The sequence below is a fragment of the Somniosus microcephalus genome, chromosome 14 (genome assembly GCF_052327205.1).
Source record: "Somniosus microcephalus isolate GS21.2 chromosome 14, FLI_Smic_1.0, whole genome shotgun sequence".
Classification (NCBI taxonomy): domain Eukaryota; kingdom Metazoa; phylum Chordata; class Chondrichthyes; order Squaliformes; family Somniosidae; genus Somniosus; species Somniosus microcephalus.
Window position 1 is genome coordinate 22079476 of NC_141000.1, and position 23254 is coordinate 22102729.

Below are 23254 nucleotides of genomic sequence, written 5' to 3' on the forward strand. Positions count from 1 at the left end.
TACTTATCTATAACTCCAGTATTGAAAGAGCACTGGAAGAATATTAACAAAAGCATTTCCTCCTTGAATTCTTTGTGTTCTAGAATATATTCCATCTGGTCCAGTAGTCAAAAAAAAACTTTTAAGATGTGAACTGAGAAAGATAAGCAGCTGAAGGCTGCATTGTAGGTTATGCGCCAAGATGCTAACATATTGTGGAATTTAGATTATGTTGATAAGCTGTTTCACTTCTGTGGATAAAAGTTTGATCTCAACCCCAGGGTTGTGTTTTGCACATAATATACAGAGCAATATTAATGCTCAATAAACTTGCAATGGGGATGCAACACCTATGAAATAAACAGTGCTGAAAAAAACATGTTTCATACAGCAATACACCATACTTGTTACTAGTAAACCATGGTTTTATGAGACTGTCTTAAACTAAAATAGAAACAGAAAATACTGGAAACACTCAGCAGGCCAGGCAGCATCCGTGGAGAAACAGTCAATCTTCGAAGGGTCACAGACCTGAAAGGTTGACTGTTTCTCCACGGATGCTGCCTGGCCCGCTGAGTGTTCCCAGCATTTTCTGTTTTTGTTTCGGATTCCACCATTCGCAGTATTTTGCTATTAAACTAAAATAATCTCACTTTGGGATTCAGACGACCATTTTATGCTTTGTGCTCACCAATTATTTTGTCATCTATATTCCGCCATGGCATTATGTTCTTACTAGCAGACCTCCTGTGGCATTGCTCAGAGTGAGACAGAAGATACGCTGTTTTATAACTTTGGTGATCCAATTCTAAAACAGGTGATTGAGCGATTTGCTGTTTGTTTTCAAAATTTGTGTTTTTTTTTTAAACATTGCGTTGAGAAAAAACACTGCCATGTGTACCTCTCGGTTTAATAAGCTTTCTGAAGTTTACAGAATATTTATTAATTCAAAACTAACAAGAGTTCCAACTGGTCAACAGGTATGTAATCAGTATGGTTTGTCTTTTTTTCTCTTTCACACACACCAGCTCTTCAAAAAATATATATATATTTTACACTTTTTTCTTAAAAGCTAGAGGCTAAAATTTCTAAGAAATAGGAGTAGAAATCAGCCATAGGGCCCCTCGCGCCTGCTCCGCCATTCGGTAAGATCACGGCTGATCATCTATATCAGCTCAACTTTCCCGCCCTATCCCCATATCCCTCGAGTCCTAGTGCCCAAAAATCTTTCAATTTCAGTCCTGAATATACTCAATGACTGAGCATCCACAGTCCTCTGAGGTAGAAAATTCCAAAAATTCACAACCAAGTTAAGAACATTCTCATCTCAGTCCTAAATGGCCGACCTCTTGTCATGAGACCATGACTAGACTCTCCAGCCAGGGGAAACAGCCTCTCACCATCTACTGTCAAGCCCTATACGTTTCAATGAGATCACCTCTCATTCTTCTAAACTCCAGAGAATAGGTCCAATTCTACACAATTTTCTTTGAATAATTTTGAAAAATAACTCGATACTGTAGATTTTGTTCGGGACTCAAAGAAGTATTCCATCATCTGGCTGGCTAAATGCTATTGGTGTATCCTGAAGAATTGTGCACATTGTACATGTTCAGACTGCAGGCTTTTGGGAGAGGCTCAAGCCGAATAAAAATTTTAATTTAAGTACTAAAAGACAAAGACAATTCAATGAATAAATGTAAGCCAAGTTATTGTAAAATATGTATTGCTTAGAACTTATTTTGTTTAAAACCTCAGAGATTTCAGTGAGTCAAAAAAAAGCAAGATTGTGAGTCCTTGAACAGAGGCCCAACCAGTCCCCATCCACCACCACCCTCCTCCGTCTGGCTGAACTTATTCTCACATTTAACAACTTCTCCTTTGACTCCACTCACTTCCTCCAAATTAAAAAGGTGTTGCTATGGGAACCCCCATGGGATATGTGGAACATTCTTTGTTCCAGTCCTACTCAGGTCGCCTCCCTCACCTCTTTTTCCGGTACATAAATAACTATCGGTGCCATTTCCTGCTCTCGCCCTGAACTACAAAAGTTCATTGACTTTACTTACAATTTCCACCCTTCCCTCACCTTCACATGGTCCATCTCCGACTCTTCCCTTCCTTTCTTCGACTTCTGTCTCCATTTCTGGTGATAGGCTATCGACAAACATCCACTACAAGCCCACTGACTCCCACATCTACCTGGACTACACTTCCTCCCACCCCGCTTCCTGTAAGGACTTTATCCATTCGCCCAGTTTCTCAGTCTCCGCCGCTTCTGTTCTGACGATGCCACCTTCCATACCAGTGCTTCCGACATGTCTTCCTTTTTCCTCAACCGAGGATTCCCCTCTACTGTGGTTGACATGGCCCTTGACCGTGTCCGTTCCATTTCCCGCAATTCTGCTCTCACCCCTTCCCCTCCCTCCCAGAACCACGATAAGAGTTCCCCTTGTCCTCACTTTTCACCTCATCAGCCTCCACATTCAACAGATTATCCTGCGCCATTTCCAACGTGATCCCACCACCAAACGCATCGTCCCTTCACTTCCCCTTTCAGCATTCCAAAGGGACCGCTCCCTCCGCGACACCCTGGTCCACTCCTCAATCACCCCTAACAGCCCTTCACCTTCGCCCGGCGCCTTCCCGTGCAAGCGCAGGAGATGCAACACCTGCCCTTTTACCTCCCCCCTTCGCACTGTCCAGGGCCCCAAACACCCCTTTCCAGGTGAAACAGCGATTTACTTGTACTTCTTGCAATTCAGTATACTGCGTTCGCTGCTCACGATGCGGTCTCCTCTACATTGGGGAGACCAAACGCAGATTGGGTGACTGCTTTGCGGAACACCTCCCTTCAGTCCGTAAGAATGACCCTGAGCTTCCGGTCGCCTGTCACTTTAATTCTCCACTTCACTCCCACTCTGATCCCTCTGTCCTCTGCCTTTTACATTGTTCCAATGATGTTCAACGTAAGCTCGAGGAACAGCACCTCATCTTTCGATTAGGCACTTTACAGCCTTCTGGACTCAACAGAGTTCAACAATTTTAGACTATAACCCCTGCTCCCATTTTTCATGCTGTATGATTTTGCTATCCCCGTTTGTAACATTTTATCTTTCCTGGCTCTACCTTAGCACAGACTGTTCCTTCCTCCCCTCGCCTTCCCCCTCCTCCCCTCGCCTTCCCCGCCCGCCCCCCCCCCCCCCCCACCACCACCCCTTTGCCTCTGCACCTGCTTAAAATCTGTTATATCTCCAGCTTTTTCCAGTTCTGATGAAGGGTCCCAGACCCAAAACGTTAACTCTGTTTCTCTCTCCACGGATGCTGCCTGGCCTGCTGGATGTTTCCAGCATTTTCTGTTGTTATTTCAGATTTCCAGCATCCGCAGTATTTTGCTGTTGTAAGATTGAGTCAATTGGTTCATGAATGAAATGTGGCTATTAAATATTTACAAAGGTTGTGCCACAGGACTTTTTCAAAAATGTAGATATAAAAAGTGTTACACGAAGAAAGATTTGTGGACAAATGTATGCAATACACACAACTTTTAATATAATCATTCCTCCCCAGCCATTATTTTCAACGAAGAATAAAGCAAAATAGAATCTTATTTTTCATTTTATTAATCAGAACATAATTAATTTGACACTTTTACTTAAGCCATTCTGATTATTTATAAAGTGAGCAGATACGCTATTTAAGCGGATTTAAATGTATATAGTGCTATGACCTATATATGGATTGCTTATTTTATTAAATATACGTGTCAGATCTGAAAAGAATAGTTCAATCTTTCAAGAAATAAGTTTTACAATCTTACCAAGTGGAGGTTGCAGCATTCCACTGTTCTTCTCACAAGTTCCAATAGGTTGTATATCAGATGAATCAACCAGTCGCCAAAAGTCATTTTTGTTGTCACTTCCATCTAGCCGTAATCGTAGCCTTGCCCCAGTTATTCCAACCACAGTAGCTATACAAACTGAGGTAACGTTTCGTGGGTCCTGAGCCTCAAGCTTCATGTCAATTTTGAACTCATTGTTGGGTGGAGTTCTAGGCTGGAAGTGAGGGTACAATGTAAATACACTTTATGAATAAAAATCTTACTTAGCATCGTCGTATTATAAGAAACCATTATGTACTGGTTTTAAAGTCAATAATTCTATCTGGAAACACACGCACAGGATGCCTGATTCGGGTCTAAGCCCTCAAAGATACTCCCTTCCCCCAGACTGCAAGACACAAAGAAGGCCACCTTGTGCCCAGTCTGATGCTACCTGAAAACATTACACAGTACTGGACAGTGCCTAAAGGGGGACCCGATCTTGTTCAGTATTGGCTGATGCGAAAGGGGTGGGCAGGGGGTTGGGGCAGCACTTCATAGAAGCAGTCAATGCTAAGGTCTCACACGTTACCTTGTAGCAAGAAAAGTGGTAAAAGCTGACAGAAGATCTGTCAGAACTGTACCACTGGGGTGTCAACTATACCTCCTGACCTAGAACCAAAACAACACCAATGCAATGTGTCCCCCTTATGGAACCAAAGCTAAAGCCACAGTGCTGGACTGCCTCCTTTGAATCAGTAGCAATGAGGACAGGATGAGGTTGTTTTATTTTTCTTTGTGGAATTGGCTATCAAGAATATGAGGCAGACGCATTGCTCAGCACAGAGGTGCTGCTGACATGGGGAGGCAAGAGAAAGACTATGCTTCACATTTACTTTCAATTTTCTCCTGAAATAAGGAGGGCTTAACCTGTACATGACCCAAATACATGTTGGGCAAAAAAAGGCATATCTGACATTTTGTGCTACTTTTCAAAGAATGACAACAATTGGCACTAATCACAACCACAGGTTATTATAAAGGCAAAGGTACATTAGCAACATGTTTAAAGCTTTTAATGAAGTTGAAGAACATGCTTATTTTAGCTATCACTTATAAACAAATAAGTGTGTGTATATATAATATAAACTAATTGGATTGCTCTTCGAAAGAGCTGGGTCGAATGGCCTCTTTCTGGGCTGCACTGTTCTATAGGACACGACCGGAAGCTGCATGGAAGCGTTCTACGCATGCGCACTTACGGTTCGTGACGCTATCACGCGTGCGACGAAAGGCTCGTTGGTTCTGAACAGCCGCTATGCACGATGGGCCTGGGGAGTGAGGGAAGGAGAGGGAGAAATGGACGGAATGTTGTTGGGAGCGGAGAAAAGTAGATTGAAGGAGATATGATCTATCGTCCTTCAAGGCTGATCGGAATGGATTAAGTAGATGTAAGCAAATCATTAAACTTGGATTGTATATATATTTCCATGCATGCACAAGAATACACTGAGCCATGCCAGAAATGCAAGACTCACAAACCAGAAGGAATGCCCTACTGTAATCAGGGTCAGCTATTCCCTTAGATTTTACACAGGGCTGGTTGTTCTCTATTTTTCATCATGATTCATTACTACTACTTTTGATCATAATCCAATGACTCTTACTTAAAGTGGGTGGACAGAGTGGAGCTCAGCTGTGATAACCACATGGTTGAATAGTCCACTGACACTCAAACAGGAACAAGGAGCCCACAGCCCCGAGACCGGAGAAGCAGCGGACCTGCGCGGGAGCAGCCCGAGGCAGCTGAGTATAAGAGGGAGCAGTCAGAGGCATACCAATCCAGGTTCCAGGAGAGGGGTAAAAAGTAATCCAAGTGTGACGTCACCAGGGAGCAGGTAAGTGATTGGTTGGTGAGTATTTCTCTCTCTTCAATACAAGCTTGAATTCTGTGGTGTTAAATTTCTGTGGCGTAGTGGGGACAGTTGGTAAATAAAGCGCCCTAGAGTATACCTGTAACTGGGGTATTGAATAAATTTTTTAATTAATTAAAGGAGTAAGTCATGGCAGGAGAGTTCAGACCCGTGTTCTGCTCCTCTTGCTCCATGTGGGAAGTCAGGGATGCTGCCAGTATCCCTGGCGACCATGTGTGCGGGAAATGCATCCAGCTGCAGCTACTTGTAGACCGCATTGCGGCGCTCGAGCTGCGGGTGGATGAATTTTGGAGCATGCGCGATGCTGAGAGGGTCATGGATAGCACGTTTAGCGAGTTGTTCACGCCTCAGGGTAGGGCAGCACAGGGGGTGACCATCAGGCGGAGCAACAAAGGCAGGCAGGTAGTGCAGGGACCCCCTGCGGACATCCCCCTTTCAAACAGGTATACCAAGTTGGATACTGTTGAGGGGGGTGACTCACCAGGGGAAGGCAGCAGCAGCCAGCTTCCTGGCACCAGGGACGCTTCTGCTGCTCAGGAAGGGAGGAAAAAAGAGTGGGAGAGCAATAGTGGTAGGGGATTCTATCGTAAGGGGAACAGAAAGGCGTTTCTGTGGCCGCAAACGTGACTCCAGGATGGTTTGTTGCCTCCCTGGGGCCAGGGATGTCACGGAGCGGCTACAGGGCATTCTTAAGGGGGAGGGTGAGCAGGCAGAGGTCGTGGTCCACATTGGGACCAACGACATAGGTAGGAAGGGGGATGAGGTCCTGCATCAAGAATTTAGGGAGCTAGGTAACAGGTTAAAGAGCAGGACCTCGAAGGTTGTAATCTCTGGATTACTCCCAGTGCCACGTGCTAGTGAGTATAGGAATGGGAGGATAGAGCAGATGAATGCGTGGCTAAAGAGTTGGTGTAGGGGGGAGGGTTTTACTTTCCTGGATCACTGGGCCTGCTTCTGGGAAAGGTGGGACTTGTACAAGTCGGACGGGTTGCACCTGAACCAGAGCGGGACAAATATCCTTGCGGGGAGGTTTGCTAGCACTGTTGGGGGGGTTTAAACTAACTTGGCAGGGGGATGGGATACAGAGGGGAGCTGAAATAGGGGGTGATGTGCTGCCAATTATAGAGAAAAAAACAAGTCAGCTTGGTAGACAGGGCAAATATATAAGGGCAAGGCTGGATGGCGTCTATTTTAATGCAAGGAGTCTTGCAAATAAGGTGGATGAACTGAAGGTGTTGATAAACACATGGGAGTACGATATTGTTGCTGTCACGGAGACGTGGTTGAGGGAGGGGCAGGACTGGCAGCTCAATATTCCAGGGTACAGAATCTTCAGGCGAGACAGAGGGGGAGGTATAAGAGGAGGGGGTGTCGCAATATTAATTAAGGAGTCAATTACTGCAGTAAGGAGGGATGATATATTAGCAGGTTCCTCTAATGAGGCCATATGGGTGGAGCTTAAAAACAAAAAGGGGGCAAGCACTTTGATGGGAGTGTACTATAGGCCTCCAAACAGTCAGGGGGAGATAGAGGAACAGATATGTAGGCAAATCGCAGAGAAATGTGCAAATAATAGGGTAATAATAATGGGGGATTTCAACTTCCCCAATATTAACTGGGATAGTCAGAGTGTGAAAGGCTCAGAGGGTGTAGAATTCTTAAAGTGCATCCAGGAGAGCTTTTTGAGCCAGCATGTAGAAAGTCCTACAAGAGAGGGGGCGGTACTGGACCTAATTCTGGGGAATGTGGCCGGCCAAGTGGGAAAAGTGCTAGTAGGTGAGCACTTTGGTGACAGTGGCCATAATATGGTAAGATTTAAGGTGGTCATGGAAAAGGACAGGGATGGGCCGGAAATAAAGGTTCTAAATTGGGGGAAGGACGATTTTAATAGGATAAGGCAGGATCTGGCCAAAATGGACTGGGATCAGCTACTTGTAGGAAAATCCGCATCAGAGCAATGGGAGGCTTTCAGAAGGGAGATTGAGATCATACAATGGCAACATGTTCCCGTAAAAGGTCAAGGGTGGTTCCAAAAACCACAGGGAACCTTGGATGTCAGGGGATATACGAGAATGGATTAGGAAAAAAAGGAGGGCTTTTGGCAGATACAAAAGGCTAAAGACGGAGGGAGCCCTAGAGGAGTACAAAAAGTGCAGGGGGATACTTAAAAAAGAAATTAGGAGATCAAGGAGGGGCCATGAAATAACACTGGCGAGCAAAATAAAAGGAAAATCCTAAGATGTTTTATAAGTATATTAAGGGTAAGAGGATAACTAGGGAAAAAATAGGGCCCATTAGGGACAAAAGTGGCAATGTGTGTGTGGAGCCGGAAGATGTAGGAGGGGTTCTAAATGAATTTTTTGCATCTGTTTTCACTATGGAGAAGGACGATGTAGACATAGAAATAGGGCGGGGGGACTGTGATATGCTCGAACATATTCACATCGAGAGGGAGGTGGTATTGGCGGTTTTAGCTGGCCTAAAAATGGATAAATCCCCAGGCCCGGATGAAATGTATCCCAGGCTGCTGTGTGAGGCAAAGGAAGAGATTGCGGGGTCTCTAACACATATATTCAGGACCTCACAGGGGATGTGCCAGAGGACTGGAGAACCGCCAATGTAGTACCATTATTCAAGAAGGGAAGTAGGGAAAAACCGGGGAACTACAGGCCAGTGAGCCTAACATCAGTGGTAGGAAAATTATTGGAAAAAATTCTGAGGGACAAAATTTGTCTCCACTTGGAGAGGCAAGGATTAATCGGGGATAGTCAACATGGCTGTGTCAAAGAAAGATCATGTCTGACTAATTTGACTGAATTTTTTGAGGGGGTGACTAGGTGTGTGGATGAGGGTAACGCAGTGGATGTGGTATACATGGATTTCAGTAAGGCCTTCGATAAAGTACCGCACAGGAGACTGGTCAAGAAGGTAAGAGCCCATGGAATCCAGGGTGCCTTGGCACGTTGGATACAAAACTGGCTTAGTGGCAGAAGGCAGAGGGTGATGGTCGAAGGTTGTTTTTGTGACTGGAAGCCTGTGGCCAGTGGGGTACCACAGGGATCGGTGCTGGGTCCCTTGCTGTTTGTGGTCTACATTAATGACTTGGATATGAATGTAAAAGGTATGATCAGTAAGTTCGCCGATGATACAAAAATCGGTAGGGTGGTAAATAGCGAGGAGGGTAGCCTCAGTCTGCAGGACGATATAGATGGGTTGGTCAGATGGGCGGAACAGTGGCAAATGGAATTTAACCCGGAAAAGTGCGAGGTGATGCACTTTGGGGGGACTAACAAGGCAAGGGAATACACAATGAATGGTAAGACCCTAGGCAAGACAGAGGGTCAGAGGGATCTGGGTGTGCAAGTACACAGATCCCTGAAGGCGGCGGAACAGGTGGATAAGGTGGTAAAAAAGGCATATGGGATACTTGCCTTCATTAGCCGAGGCATTGAATATAAGAGCAAGGAGGTTATGATGGAACTGTATAAAACACTGGTTAGGCCACAGCTGGAATACTGTGTGCAGTTCTGGTCGCCACACTACAGGAAGGATGTGATCGTGTTGGAGAGGGTGCAGAGGAGGTTCACCAGGATGTTACCGGGGCTGGAGCGCTTCAGCTATGAAGAGAGACTGGGCAGATTGGGTTTGTTTTCCTTGGAGCAGAGGAGGCTGAGGGGGGACATGATTGAGGTGTACAAAATTATGAGGGGCATAGATAGGATGGATGCTGAGGAGCTTTTTCCCTTAGTAGAGGGGTCAATAACTAGGGGGCATAGATTCAAGGTAAAGGGCGGGAGGTTTAGAGGGGATTTGAGAAAGAACTTTTTCACCCAGAGGGTGGTTGGAGTCTGGAACTCACTGCCTGAAAGGGTTGTGGAGGCAGGAACCCTCACAACATTCAAGAAGCATTTAGATGAGCACTTGAAATGCCATAGCATACAAGGCTACGGACCAAATGCTGGAATATGGGATTAGATCAGACAGGGCTTGATGGCCGGCGCGGACACGATGGGCCGAAGGGCCTCTATCCGTGCTGTTTAACTCTATGACTCTATTGTGAGATATCCATTACCCCACATAGCACAGGTTGCTGTTCTTGGGAAAGAACTATAAGGGGAGAAAATCAGAGAAAAACTGGAAACAAGGGGAATTTGCACTGACGGGTTGGGAAGCACTTTACATGCTAGGGGCTATCCCGTAGAGTTGTTTATTGTAGGTTACATTCTAAGTTTAGCATATGTTACACATGGAAATAGGTAGCAAACAGGCCTACCTATCTAGAAAAGAGAGATGTACTCGGGAGCCTGTGAAAATCAGCTCGATCCAAAGCCGTTTCAGTGCTCGATAGAGACCTGACCAATGTTTACGTGCAAACTGCACCAACATTTGCGCATGCGCAAATGTTTTCCAATCGGGGTCGCATGGTGTGACGTAGTGTACCGGAAGCCACGCATGTGCAGCATGCCACTGCCAAGCTTCGGGTATGTTGGCAGCAGTCACTCCGATTCTATATAGCATTGCTGCGGATGACTAAAGAATAGGTTACTTTATTGGTAACTGTTGACCAACACTGCATTAGTCAGAAAGAAACAAGTAAAACTTCTACTCTATCAGTGGTGAATGCGATACAAAAATGGAATAAACTAGCATCTACAAACAAGAAAAATCATGTCAAACTTTTAGCAGAGAGTGGAAGCATGTTGTTCTGGGATGGGGAAAAAAAAGCTACTCTAGCTCAAACCCAGAAGTTTATACCGAGTGGGAACATAAATAATATGCGCCAGGTATTTATGGCACTGTCGCATGCCGACAAAGTTGTCATGGGGGGAATTATATGACCTCCCCCAGAATGTGTTCCTGGCCTGGCTCTATTCCAGTGATGTCTGAATGAAGGCACGTGGAATTTAGCTAATTGAACTCAAGTACTCAGCAGTGCTATCTGGTCATTCAAACCAACCATTACTCAGTTCCCTGATACGATACACAGGGACATCAGAAACTTGACACAATGGCATTGACTACAACAGTACGCAGTTCCAAATTCAGTGGTTACATACCTGTCTAAAACAATGTGAAGGAGCAGGGATTTCTCCATTTTCTTTCAAGTAATCATCCCAGTTAAAATGTTCTGTAATCAACAAGAACAATTTAACAAATCATTTAATGGAACCGTTTCACAGCCTGTAATTTTAATATCGGTCACATGAAATCCATATACAGTATATGATAAACGAGTATTGAAGAAGTTCTGCTTCATGTGGTTTTGGTCATTGTTGCTCATGTACCACATTCACCTAAAACATATTTAAGACAAAAGCAATAAAATTCCATACTTGGGCTATTAAATCATTTCCTTAAAAATCAGACTGAAGTTTTACAGTTTTAAAGTTGAACTAAAAAACCTGCGAATCTCTCAGAATGTGCTTATGCTGGAATGTATACATATAAATAAATTAACAGTTATTATTGATTATGTGCACAGTGCTATGCTATAAAATTGCATTTACAGTGTAGGAAAAGAAGTGAAGGTGGAAATAGCCAAGAAAGCACGTGCATTGAGATTTAAAAGTTATTTACATTCTTGCAAATTAATTCTTCTCTGCATCTACTCATAAAATTCGGCTTTACTCAGAAGTCCAAATAATTTTTTTAAAGTTCATCCATGGGATGTGGGTGTCGCTGGCCCCGCCAGCATTTATTGCCCATCTCTAATTGCCCTCGAGAAGGTGGTGGTGAGCCGCCTTGAACTGCTGCAGTCCGTGTGGTGAAGGTACTCCCATTCCCCACTGATGCTGCCTGACCTGCTGAGTGTTACCAGCATTTTCTGTTACTCCCACAGTGATTTTGTCGTAGCGGTTTGGTGGAACGGAGTGGCTTGCTAGGCTATTTCAGAAGGCAGTTAATAGTCAGCCACATTGCTGTGGGTCTGGAGTCACATATAAGCCAGACCAGGTAAGGACAGCAGGTTTCCTTCGCTAAAGGACATTAGTGAGCCAAATGGGTTTTTACTTCAATCTGGAAGTTACATGGTCACCATTACTGATGCTAGCTTTTTATTCCAGGTTTATTTAATTAATTGAATTTAAATTCCCCAGCTGCTGTGGTGGGATTTGAACTCATGTCTCCAGATCATTAGTCCAGGCCTCTGGATTACTTGTCCAGTAATGTAATGACCACTATGCTGCCGTTCCCTCAAGTGAAGTTAAACAGGCCGTGAAAGTTTAAAAGAAAACTTTTAAATAAGCAAAGACTACAAAAAATAGTCAAGAGTAGTAACCATATTAGGTGATCTGTATAAGCACGAGTGGTGCATTGAACTCCGAAGAGAAGCAGTAATATGTGGTGTTAGAGGTTTTGTCAGTTCCCCTTGTTTTATGCTTAGGGTCTCCTTTTCAACACCAGTTTCATAAAAGACCAATAGTCATCAGCTACATATAAATATCAACAGGTACATTACACCCCAACCACCACATCTCCAACATGCCCAATTACGTAGCAAGATAGCAAACTGGGATGAACTTCAATCTGGTAAGAAAAGGACAGGTAAATAAGTCAAGCATCTGTGTACAGCTTTTCACTGGATTCGATGACTCTTATTGTCGAGGAGCTAGCACATCAAACTAGCCTAGACAGAAAGACTCTCTGCTGAGTAGTTTCAAATAATACCCCAAGTTAGTTCTTTGGTGGGATGCAGCGAAGACTTCACATAATTAACTATGAAGCCCGGGTCCTGGACAGATATCCATTGCACAGCTGTGAACATGGATTGCAGGCAAAGGACTTCGAGGAGCCAATCATCAAGATTCAGACACAAAGAAACTGCATCCCCAAGATGCACTCGGGAGCAGTTCGGCAGTATGTGAAAACTCTCGGTGCTAAGAGGCCAGTACCTTGGACTGGTAGTTGCTGTGAACTTGGAACAGAAAAACTTTCTGTGACGCTTCCAAATGATGTGGATGCAATTAAGTTTTAGTTCTACAAGTCAATCACCTGGATGGGATTTGAGGATAACATTGTGTGGTGAGTTTCCATGCCAGGAAACGACTGTGAACAACTGCCAATTCTGAAATGCGGATACTATACAAGGGCCCCAATAACTCCCAATGGATCCTGTAATTATGGTCGATTTTGGAAATGAGTACATCAGCAGAGACACCTGTAAATGTAGTCTGTAGGGAAATAGAGATTTTAAAAAATCCAATGCAAGTTGCTGGATGCAATCCGTGAGATTTGGAGAAAGTGCTGTTCCAGTGTCAGGGATACGTGGTATGAACATGTTAAGAGTTTTGAGTGAACTGTGCATTAAATGCCTCTATGAATTTCAAACTTTGGGATACTGCAGGAAGGTGGAATCGAGGTAGATCAGCCTACTCCTGCTCCTATTTCTCATGTTCTTAAACTGTCTTTGTCCACATCTGCCTCATTCTCCTCCTCTCAATGCACAGTTCACACAAAGCCTCAACATCTTCATACCGCAGGACCCCTCTGTATCCACTGGCTGAAACAGAGCCAACTTTTTGGGACGGGAACACATGTAACTTAATCATACTTTATATATGTATATGGAGAATGTGAAGCTAATCCAACAGGCAGCAATGTCATGCTTTGGGTGACAAACATTTTATGTATTAATTGTACCCATCTGCAATCGTGAAAGATACGTTATGGTTATAAATTTTGTGCCCGCCAGAGATATTCTCTCGGGTTCAGTAGCACTGGTCATTCCTGTAAGCGGACCCTGTAACTCTGGCATACTGGAGATAACTTTCACTGGGAGATACAACAATGCTTCTGCTCGTCAACTGAACTGGCTATCGCCGTCTGGAATTTCTATGGGTGTTCTCCCGATCTATTGTCGTAACTTTTGCAGATATCTTGGCGAAGCGGTGTGACCGGCTAAAAATGGCCATTTATACTGTTTTACCAGGGTTTCTGTTGAAGGTTAGTGGGATAGCGGGGAACCCGTGAAATTCTACCCCTTTTTTTGCATGTACCCTCACATGTAATTCTCCAATCTTCCAGTAGGTGAACTGAAATGCTCTGATAAGGTGAGGTTGATGTAAAATCAAGAAACTGGTTTATTTTATAGAACGCACGAATGAACAGGATAGCATTGAGGCTTTAAACTTCTTCCGCAACACTTCACGAGATATAAAACAAGAAAACCACACTGTACCCACACTGATTGATGGGCAGAATATTCCTGGTAATTTGTGTTTCTTTTTGGTCAACCACCAGTTTTGGAAAAAAAAGATCTTTATTGCCAACCCAGTCCAAGGCCTGCTTGTCACAACCTTTGTTGGAACTCACTGATGCTGTTTCACTTCTTCAATTGTTGCTTCTGAGCATTGGAAGTGGGGGATGGAGCTATCCCGCTGACTTCTTTCCTTCTTAGAGATTCGCCAGAGGACTCGTCAACAAACCCCCACCCCATTCAAAAGAGTGGATTCTCAGCAGACATCCCATGTCGGCATCGAACAGCATCAGGTCATCCCAATGATAAGTCGTTTGTAGGAATTAAAATTAGCTAACAAATTACCTATTGTCCCCAATGATTGTAAAACATTTCTTCAATGGCTGGCTCGTACACATACAGGAAACTTTGGTTTATCCGGAGGTTAACTGTCCGGAATGCTCGATCCACCGGCAAAATTCAGGAGTCGGTTCAGTAAGTTTTTTTTCTTTTCGTTGCTTTTTTTTCCCACCAGTCAGGCTCTGCAAAGTCTAGCTAAAGCTGTTGCTTAGCTACAGAGACGCTTGCAAGCTACGGCCGACTGTTTAGAAGCTGCTGCTAAGCAACAGGGTTTGTTGCTACCGTATGTTTTAACATTAGCGCTGGTTTGTCCGGCAGTTTTGATGGGACGGCAACAGCTCGGTCCCGTCGGTGCCGGATATCACAAAGTTTCCTGTACAACTCCTCTTTGTCTCAGTGGCTGCAGAATATGGCTGGAAGGATAATTTTAAACTTCTGCAAACACACTCCTGTCCAAAATACTTTCTGGGGAAAAATGATCAAAAGTCCTGAAACATTAATTACTTAACTTACAGGTTCTTTTTATTCTTCAAATGATAATGGGACTAAAGGCAGATAAATCTCCTGGACCTGATGGCTTACATCCTAGGGTCTTGAGAGAAGTAGCGGTAGGGATTGCGGATGCATTGGTGGTAATTTTCCAAAACTCCCTGGATTCAGGAAAGGTCCCAGCAGATTGGAAAACTGCTAATGTAACACCCTTATTTAAAAAGGGAGGCAGACAAAAGGCTGGAAACTATAGACCAGTTAGCCTAACATCTGTGGTTGGTAAAATGTTGGAGTCCATTATTAAGGAAGCAGTAACAGGACATTTGGATAAGCATAATTTAATCGGACAGAGTCAGCATGGTTTTACGAAGGGGAAGTCATGTTTGACAAATTTGCTCGAATTCTTTGAGGACATAACAAACAGGGTGGATAAAGGGGAACCAGTGGATGTGGTGTATTTAGACTTCCAAAAGGCAAAGATTACTGCACAAGATAAAAAAAATCCACAGGATTGGGGGTAATATACTGGCATGGGTGGAAGATTGGCTATCTAACAGAAAACAGAGTTGGGATAAATGGTTCATTCTCAGGTTGGCAATCAGTAACTAGTGGTGTTCCGCAGGGGTCAGTGCTGGGACCCTAACTCTTTACAGTCTATATTAACGATTTGGAGGAAGGGACCAAGTGCAACATATCCAAGTTTGCCGACGATACAAAGATGGGAGGGAAAGCAGTGAGTGAGGACATTAAAAACCTGCAAAATGACAGCGACAAGCTAAGTGAGTGGGCAGAAATTTGGCAGATGGAATATAATGTTGGAAAGTGTGAGGTTATGCACTTTGGCAGAAAAAAAATCAAAGAGCAAGTTATTATCTAAATGGAGAGAAACTGCAAAGTGCTACAGTTCAAAGGGATCTGGGGGGTCCTGGTGCATGAAACACAGACGGTTAGTATGCAGGTGCAGCAGGTGATCAGGAAGGCCAATGGGATCTTGGCTTTTATTGCAAGGGGGATGGAGTATAAAAGCAGGGAAGTCTTGCTTCAGTTATACAGGGTGCTGGTAAGGCCACACCTGGAATACTGTGTACAGTTTTGGTTTCCATATTTAAGAAAAGATATACTTGCTCTCGAAGCAGTTCAGAGAAGGTGCACTCGGTTGATTCCGGAGATGAGGGGGTTGACTTATGAGGAAAGGTTGAGTAGGTTGGGCCTCTACTCATTGGAATTCAGAAAAATGAGGGGCAATCTTATCGAAACATATAAGATTGTGAGGGGGCTTGATCGGGTGGATGCGGGGAGGATGTTTCCACTGATGGGTGAGACTAGAACTAGGGGGCATAATCTTAGAAAAAGGGGCTGCCCTTTCAAAACTGAGATGAGGAACTTCTTCACTCAGAGGGTAGCAAATCTATGGAATTTGCTACCTCAGAGCTGTGGAAGCTGCGACATTAAATACATTTAAAATGCAGATAGACAGTATCCTAACTGATAAGGGAATTAGGGGTTACGGGGAGCGGGCAGGGAAGTGGACGTGAGTCTAGGTTCAGATCAGCCATGATCCTATTGAATGGCGGAGCAGGCCCGAGGGGCCTTATGGCCTACTCCTGCTCCTACTTCTTATGTAAGATCCCAACTGGAGTTCAGTGAGGGCCTAAGTGGGTAGAATTTCCAAATAACTTATATGATCCCATATGATTCAAATGCAAACAGGTCACACAAAATTGAAATAACCACAGCATGAACCTAAACAGAATGAGGTTTAAACACATGCAAGAGGTACTCTAGAACATTTGGGACATCACATAAGGTAGCACTAATCCACTAAATTTAAGCACCAACAAACATTCCCCATTTTGTGTTTGAAGCTCCATGAATGGATGCACTGCAAAAACGATCAGCAACCAGAGACTCTGCTCCAACAGCCAGTGTCTTAATAAACATGTGATCATCCAGAAGGTCTCTGGGTTTAGATTAAATATCTGACACCCTCTTTCCCCACTATGACAGGTGATCCTTCCTGCGAGGAACTGAGATGCTGGTTCTGCTATTGCCATGATAGGATCATCGGAACAGGAGTAGGTCATTTAGCCCATTGAACCTGTTCCACCATTCAATGAGATCATGGCTGATCTGTAACCTAACTCCATACATGCACCTTTGCCCCATATCCCTTAAAACCTTTTGTTAACAATGGACCGAGCATCAATTGCTGTTTGTGGAAGAGAGTTCCAAACCTCTACCACCCTTTGCAGGTGGAAGTGTTTCCTAACTCCTGAAAGGCCTGGCTCTAATTATTTGACTGTGCCCTAGTCCTAGACTCCCCAACTAGCAGAAATAGTTTCTCTCTATCTGCCCCATCAGCACATCGGATTGGGGGTAAGGTACTGACTTGGATAGAGAACTGGTTGGCGGACAGGAAGCAAAGAGTTGGAATAAACGGGTCTTTTTCCAAGTGGCAGGCAGTGACTAGTGGGTACTGCAGGGATCGGCGCTAGGACCCCAGTTATTCACAATATATATTAATGATCTAGACGAGGGAACTAGATGTAATATCTCCAAGTTTGCAGACGACACAAAGCTGGGTGGGCGTGTGTGCTGTGAGGAGGATGCAGAGAAACTCCAGTATGATTTGGACAGGTTAGGTGATTGGGCAGATGCAGCAATATGTGGATAAATGCGAGGTTATCCACTTTGGTGGCAAAAACAGGAAGGCAGATTATCTGAATGGCAATAGATTGGGAAAATGGGAAGTGCAACGAGACCTGGGTGTCCTTGTGCACCAGTCGCTGAAGGCAAGCATGCAGGTGCAGCTGGCAGTTAAGGCGGCAAATGGTATGTTGGCCTTCATAGCAAGAGGATTCGAGTACAGGAGCAAGGATGTTTTGCTGCAGTTGTACAGGGCCTTTGTGAGACCACACCTTGAGTATTGTGTGCAGTTTTGGTCGCCTTATCTGAGGAAGGATGTTCTTGCCATTGAGGGAGTGCAACGAAGCTACACCAGACTGATACCTGGGATGGCAGGAATGACGTATGAGGAGAGATTGGGTCGATTGGGCTTATACTTGCTGGAGTTTAGAAGAATGAGAGGGGATCTCATTGAAACTTATAAAATTCTAACAGGACTAGACAGACTAGATGCAGGAAGGATGTTCCCAATGGCCAGGGAATCCAGAACCAGGGGTCACAGTCTAAGGATAAGGGGTAAGCCATTTAGGACAGAGATGGAGGAGGAATTTCTTCACCCAGAGAGTGGTGAACCTGTGGAATTCTCTACCACAGAAGGCAGTTGAGGCCAATTCATCAAATATATTCAAGAAGGAGTTAGATATATTTCTTAAGGCTAAAGGGATTAAGGGATATGGGGAGAAAGCAGGGACAACGTACTGAATTTGGATGATCAGCCATGATCTCATTAAATGGCAGAACAGGCTCGAAGGGCCGAATGGCCTACTCCTGCTCCTATCTTCTATGTTTCTATGTTTAAGCTGCATGGCCACGCAGCTGTCACGAGCTCCCGCACAGCCGGTGAGCCAGCTCCCCAACGCAAACAAAACGTTCATGCGCAGAAGTTTGAATGGGGCGCGCAGCCAGTTAAAGGGGCCACATGGCCAAAAAAAAATTAGGGGAAGCATTGCTCATCAGTTCCCCTTAATATCCTGAAAACTTCAATCAAATCATCCATTAACCTTCTAAATTCCAAGGAATGCAACCCCAGTTTGTGTAATCTCTCCTTGTAATTTAACCCTTGGAGTCCAGGTATCATGCTGGTAAATCTACGCTGCACTCCATCCAAGGCCAGCATATCCTTCTGACGGTGTGGTGCCCAGAACTGCTCTCAGTCCCCCAGGTGTGGTCTAACCAGGGTTTTGTATAGATGTAGCATAACTTCTATCAAATGCCTTCTGGAAGTCCATATAAATTAACATCCATAGACATTCCCCTGTCCACTACTTCTGTCATCTCTTCAAAAAATTCAATCAGGTTCGTCAGGCACAACCTGCCCTTCACAAATCCATGCTGGCTCTCTGATCAGCTGAAAATTCTCAGTCACTCTATCCTTAAAGACTCTAGTAATATCCCGACAACAGATGTGAGGCTAACTGGTCTATAATTCATTGGTTTCCCTCTCACTTTTCTTTAGAATGGACTTCATTCTTAAATGATGTCCATGAACCACGGTTTGCAGGACCAATAAGAGTTACCAATTTAACATGCTCTGTTGGCTTGTATTTTTTCAGCGACCCATGGGATCATGAGAAATATACAGAAACCTTCACAATAAAAAAGGGGAAAAAAGCTGCAAATGCTGAAAATCTATACCAAAAACAGAAAATGTAGTAAATAGGAGAAGTCATCATCAGTAAAAAGGAACTTGCATTTATATAGCACCTTTAACGTAGTAAAACATCCCAAAGCGTGTCACAGGAGCATTACCAAACAAAATTTGACACCGAGCCACATAATGAGACATTAGGGCAGATGACCGAAAGCTTGGTCAAAGAGGCAAGTCTTAAAAGGAGGAGGGAGAGAGGCGGACAGGTTTAGGGAGGGAATTCCAGAACTTAGGGCCTCGGCAGCAGAAGACACGGCCGCCAATGGTGGAGCGATTAAAATCAGGGCTGCGCAGGAGGCCAGAATTGGAGGAGCAGAGATATCTCGGAATGTTGTAGGGCTGGAGGAGGTTCAAGAGATAGGATGGGGCAGGGCCATGGAGGGATTTAAAAACAATGAGAATTTTAAAATCAAGGCGTTGCTTAACCAGAAGCCAATGAGCACAGTGGCGATGGGTGAACAGGACTTGGTGCAAGTTAAGATACAGGCAGCAGAGTTTTGGATGAGCTTAAGTTTATGGAGGGCGGAAGATGGGAGGTCGGCCAGGAGGGCGTTGGAATAGTCAAGTCTAGAGGTAACAAAGGCATGGGTGAGGGTTTCAGAAGCAGATGAGCGGAGGCGGGGCGGCGTCAGGTGATGTTACACAGGTAGAAATAGGAATGACTAGAGAATTCTATTTCCAAGAAAATGAGACCATATCCACTTGAGGGCAAATTGCAAGACAAACCACACCCATCAATTTGTCATGTACTTAGCTGAATGCTAAGCTGAGACGGGAATCTTGTGACCCAAGCACGAGTATCTTGGCAAAGGGAATTTGAATGAGTTCACCCTGCTTCTTAATGTAGCAGACCATGAGTATTGTCCAACCAGATATGTACCAGCTTACCCTGTACTATGCTCCAGCCCTACTACCTTCAGTTCCAATGAACTGATGTCTTCGATGCACTGCTCTATTGTCCACTTAGATAAATTATTGGGCACTGGGAACTACAAAATGTCCTGGTGTTACCGCAACTAAAATTCTAAGTAACCTTTCCATATTATCCATAAATCTTCCTGTAAAATCAAATTTTAAAAATCCCAGAATATTCTGATCAACACAGAAAATGCTTTAAACAGGTCAGTCAGCATCTGTGGAGAGATCAATAGTACTCAATTTAGAGGCTTGTAACCCAGTGCTGCACCTCAATTCCCTGGTTTAAAAACTTGAAAAAGAAACCACTGGCTGGCTAGTTTAGAAACAGAATATACTCAAGCTGTGAAAAGTATTAGTATTTTATCATTGTTATGCCATATTTATTCCAATGTTGGGAGGACTCGTAAAAATCAACATTTCATTGTGCAGTACACACGTCTGCTGCATATATGACAAATAAAATTGAATTGAATTGAATTGAATTGGACTGTTTCCATACAAGCAACAAAGGTGGGCTTTATATCTGCAGTGTAGGATACTGAAACAATTAAGAATGTCTGTTACGAATCCCCGCATCTTGCACAGCAGTAAGCTATCAGCACATTATAAAATGATGCAGGTGACTGAGGATTTCACTATTCAGCTGATTGTGGAACTCGTGTTTGTATCCATTGATAATATTACACATATCTATGCCAGTTTATGAGCAACAGGTATATTGCTTTTAGTTTAAGTTGGAGGTGGCTTTCTCAATGTTCAAGACATTTGCAGACTTGGCATTCTACATGTGAACAGTAAAGGAAAAGATGTATTGTTTTAAACAGATCTTGCAGATTAGGAGGGTTGTGTAAGACTCCGCAGAGAGGTAGTTATACTGCATATAATAGTTTGACGGGCAGCATTTTTATTGCAGTTTTTTGCATTTTCAGGACGTTGCACCATTAGCAGAGCAACATGACTAATTTTTTGTTGGGTAGATGAACTACTCGTCTCGGAGAGCATTATAGTTCTCCAACTTGTGTATTTCTGACCAAGATAAACAGGGCACTGCTGAACAAAATCAGCAATACTTCACTTTTCCATTTGCACCTGCAATGCCACATGACCCTGTTCATCCTAAATTGGAAAACTGTTATGAACATAGTGGCCCGTATTTTCCGATGCCTACGGGTGCGTACGAGCTGTGTACACACCCGTAGGGACATCGGAAATGCCGGTTTCAGGCATGCGAAGCACATGCGCTGAAAATCAGCATTTCCGATATGTCAACAATCCTCAACCGATCGGACGCTGCCCTGGAGAAGGGCCTCTGCGGGTGGAGTGTTCCACTTGCTACAGAACCTCCGCCCGCTGAATTCACTTAAAAATCTTACGCCTGGTAAAAGCAGGCGTAAGGCCTGCTTTTACCAGCATAAGAGTTTATAATTAAATACTTTTTTAAAAAAAGGTAAATTTATTTTTAGCCCTGTAATAACTTTATTTTTTTCAAAAATTAAATGTTTAAAATATTTAATTTAATGAAATTTTAACTCATTTTAAAAACGTGTTTTTTTTTTTAATGTATTTAATGTTTTAGTGTCTTTTTTCAGTGATTCCCATTCATACTTTTGACAGGACTATCGGTCAAAAGTATGAAAGGATTCCCTTCCTTCACTGGCTTGCCTGGCCCACGTGATCTCAGGGACGCTTGCAAACCGCCTGCGCCCCTGGGCTACGTGGGCCCTGGGCTACGTGGGCCCTGCGCATTTCGGCTGTGGAGAAGCCCAGGATCAGAAGTGTCCGGACCTCAGGAGCCCTCAGGTAAGGGCGTAGATTTTTTCCCGACAGGAGGAATCCGCACGCAGGAAGCCTCCTATCGGAAATTACGGGCCAATAATGTTAGTGACTAACAGTTTCAAGTAATATGATAATGATCATTAAATCCAAAATCACCAAGCCAATCTACGGACACCAATAAAACACTACAGTCCACTTAGGGCGGGTGTTGAGAACAATCTTCTGATCAGATTAAGCGGAGGAGTCCCCTATTAAATAATCTTATTGGTATCTTACAAGATGTTATTTGTGAATTGGAGTATTGTACCCAATTCTGGGCAACACACTTTATAAAGATGCCAAGACCTTGGAGAGGGTGAAGAGATTTACTAGAATGGTACCAGAGATGAGGGACTTCAGTTATGTGGATAGAATAGAGAAACTGGGTAAGCAGAGGACACAGATTTAGCAATTGGCAAAAGAATCAGAAAGATGATGAGAAATCTTTTTACACAAGTTATGATGTGAAATGCACAGGCATAAAGGGTGGTGGAAACAGATTCAATTAAAACTTCCAAGAGGGAATTGGATATATACTTGAAAAGGAAACATTTGCAGGACTACAGGGAAAGAGCAGAGGAATGTGACTAATTGGATAGCTTTTTCAAAGAGCCGGCAGAGGCATGATGGGCCAAATGACCTCCTCCGTGCTATATGAAAATCAATTTTAGTTCAGCATACTCCAAAGCAGTTTTGTACACGACAAAAGGTGTCAGCTTTGGCTCAGCGCTAACACTCTTGCCTCAGTCAGAAAATCGTGGGTACAAGCCCCACTCCAGAGACCGGAGCACACAATCTAGGCTGGCACTTCAACACTGAACAAGTGCTGCAGTGTTAGACGTGCCATGTTTCAGTTTAGATATTAAAGCCAGGCCCCGTCTACCCTCTCAGGTGGATGTAGAAGATCCCATGCCAATATTCGTAGAAAAGCAGGTGATCACTCCCAGTGTCCTGGCCAATCACTCAACCAACACCTAAAACAGATGATCTCGTCATTTGTTTTATTGCTGTGAGGGACCTTGCTGTGTGCAAATTGGCTGCCGCATTTCCTACATTACAACAGCGATGACACTTCAAAAGTATTTCATTGGCTGTGAAGCACTTTGGGATGTCTTGAGATCGTGAAAGATGTTACATAAATGTAAGTTCTTTATTTCTGTAAAGATAAATATGTAGGTTTACTTGGTCATAGTTCAAAGTGTCAGTGCCTGCATTTTCTGCACAGTAAAGAGGGTCTCTGGATCTATTTTATGGTTGGGGTTAGAACCTTCGATGTCAGCACAGCTCTCACACATACCATGAATAAATATAACAAGATACAAATGAATATTCGCATAAGTAGTGGTATAGGACAGTTTAGTCAGGGGGATAGAGACTGTTCTCTGCAGCCGTGACCGAGAGATCCGAAGGCTTGTTGCCTGCCCGGTACCAGG

At 43.9% G+C, this 23254-nt stretch overlaps 1 protein-coding gene across 7 annotated transcripts in view; it reads right to left on the reverse strand.

Annotated features, from left to right (window-relative positions):
• Positions 1 to 23254, reverse strand: part of LOC147107372 (polycomb protein SCMH1) — a 204608-nt gene that overhangs the window by 86337 nt on the left and 95017 nt on the right. For all 7 annotated transcript variants that reach the window (XM_086006331.1, XM_086006330.1, XM_086006329.1 and 4 more), the window contains 2 exons: positions 10791 to 10861; positions 3800 to 4034 (listed from right to left, as the gene is read on the reverse strand). In XM_086006331.1, coding sequence (XP_085862457.1) covers positions 3800 to 4034; positions 10791 to 10861 — 306 coding nt within the window. The remainder of the gene's footprint in view (positions 1 to 3799; positions 4035 to 10790; positions 10862 to 23254) is intronic.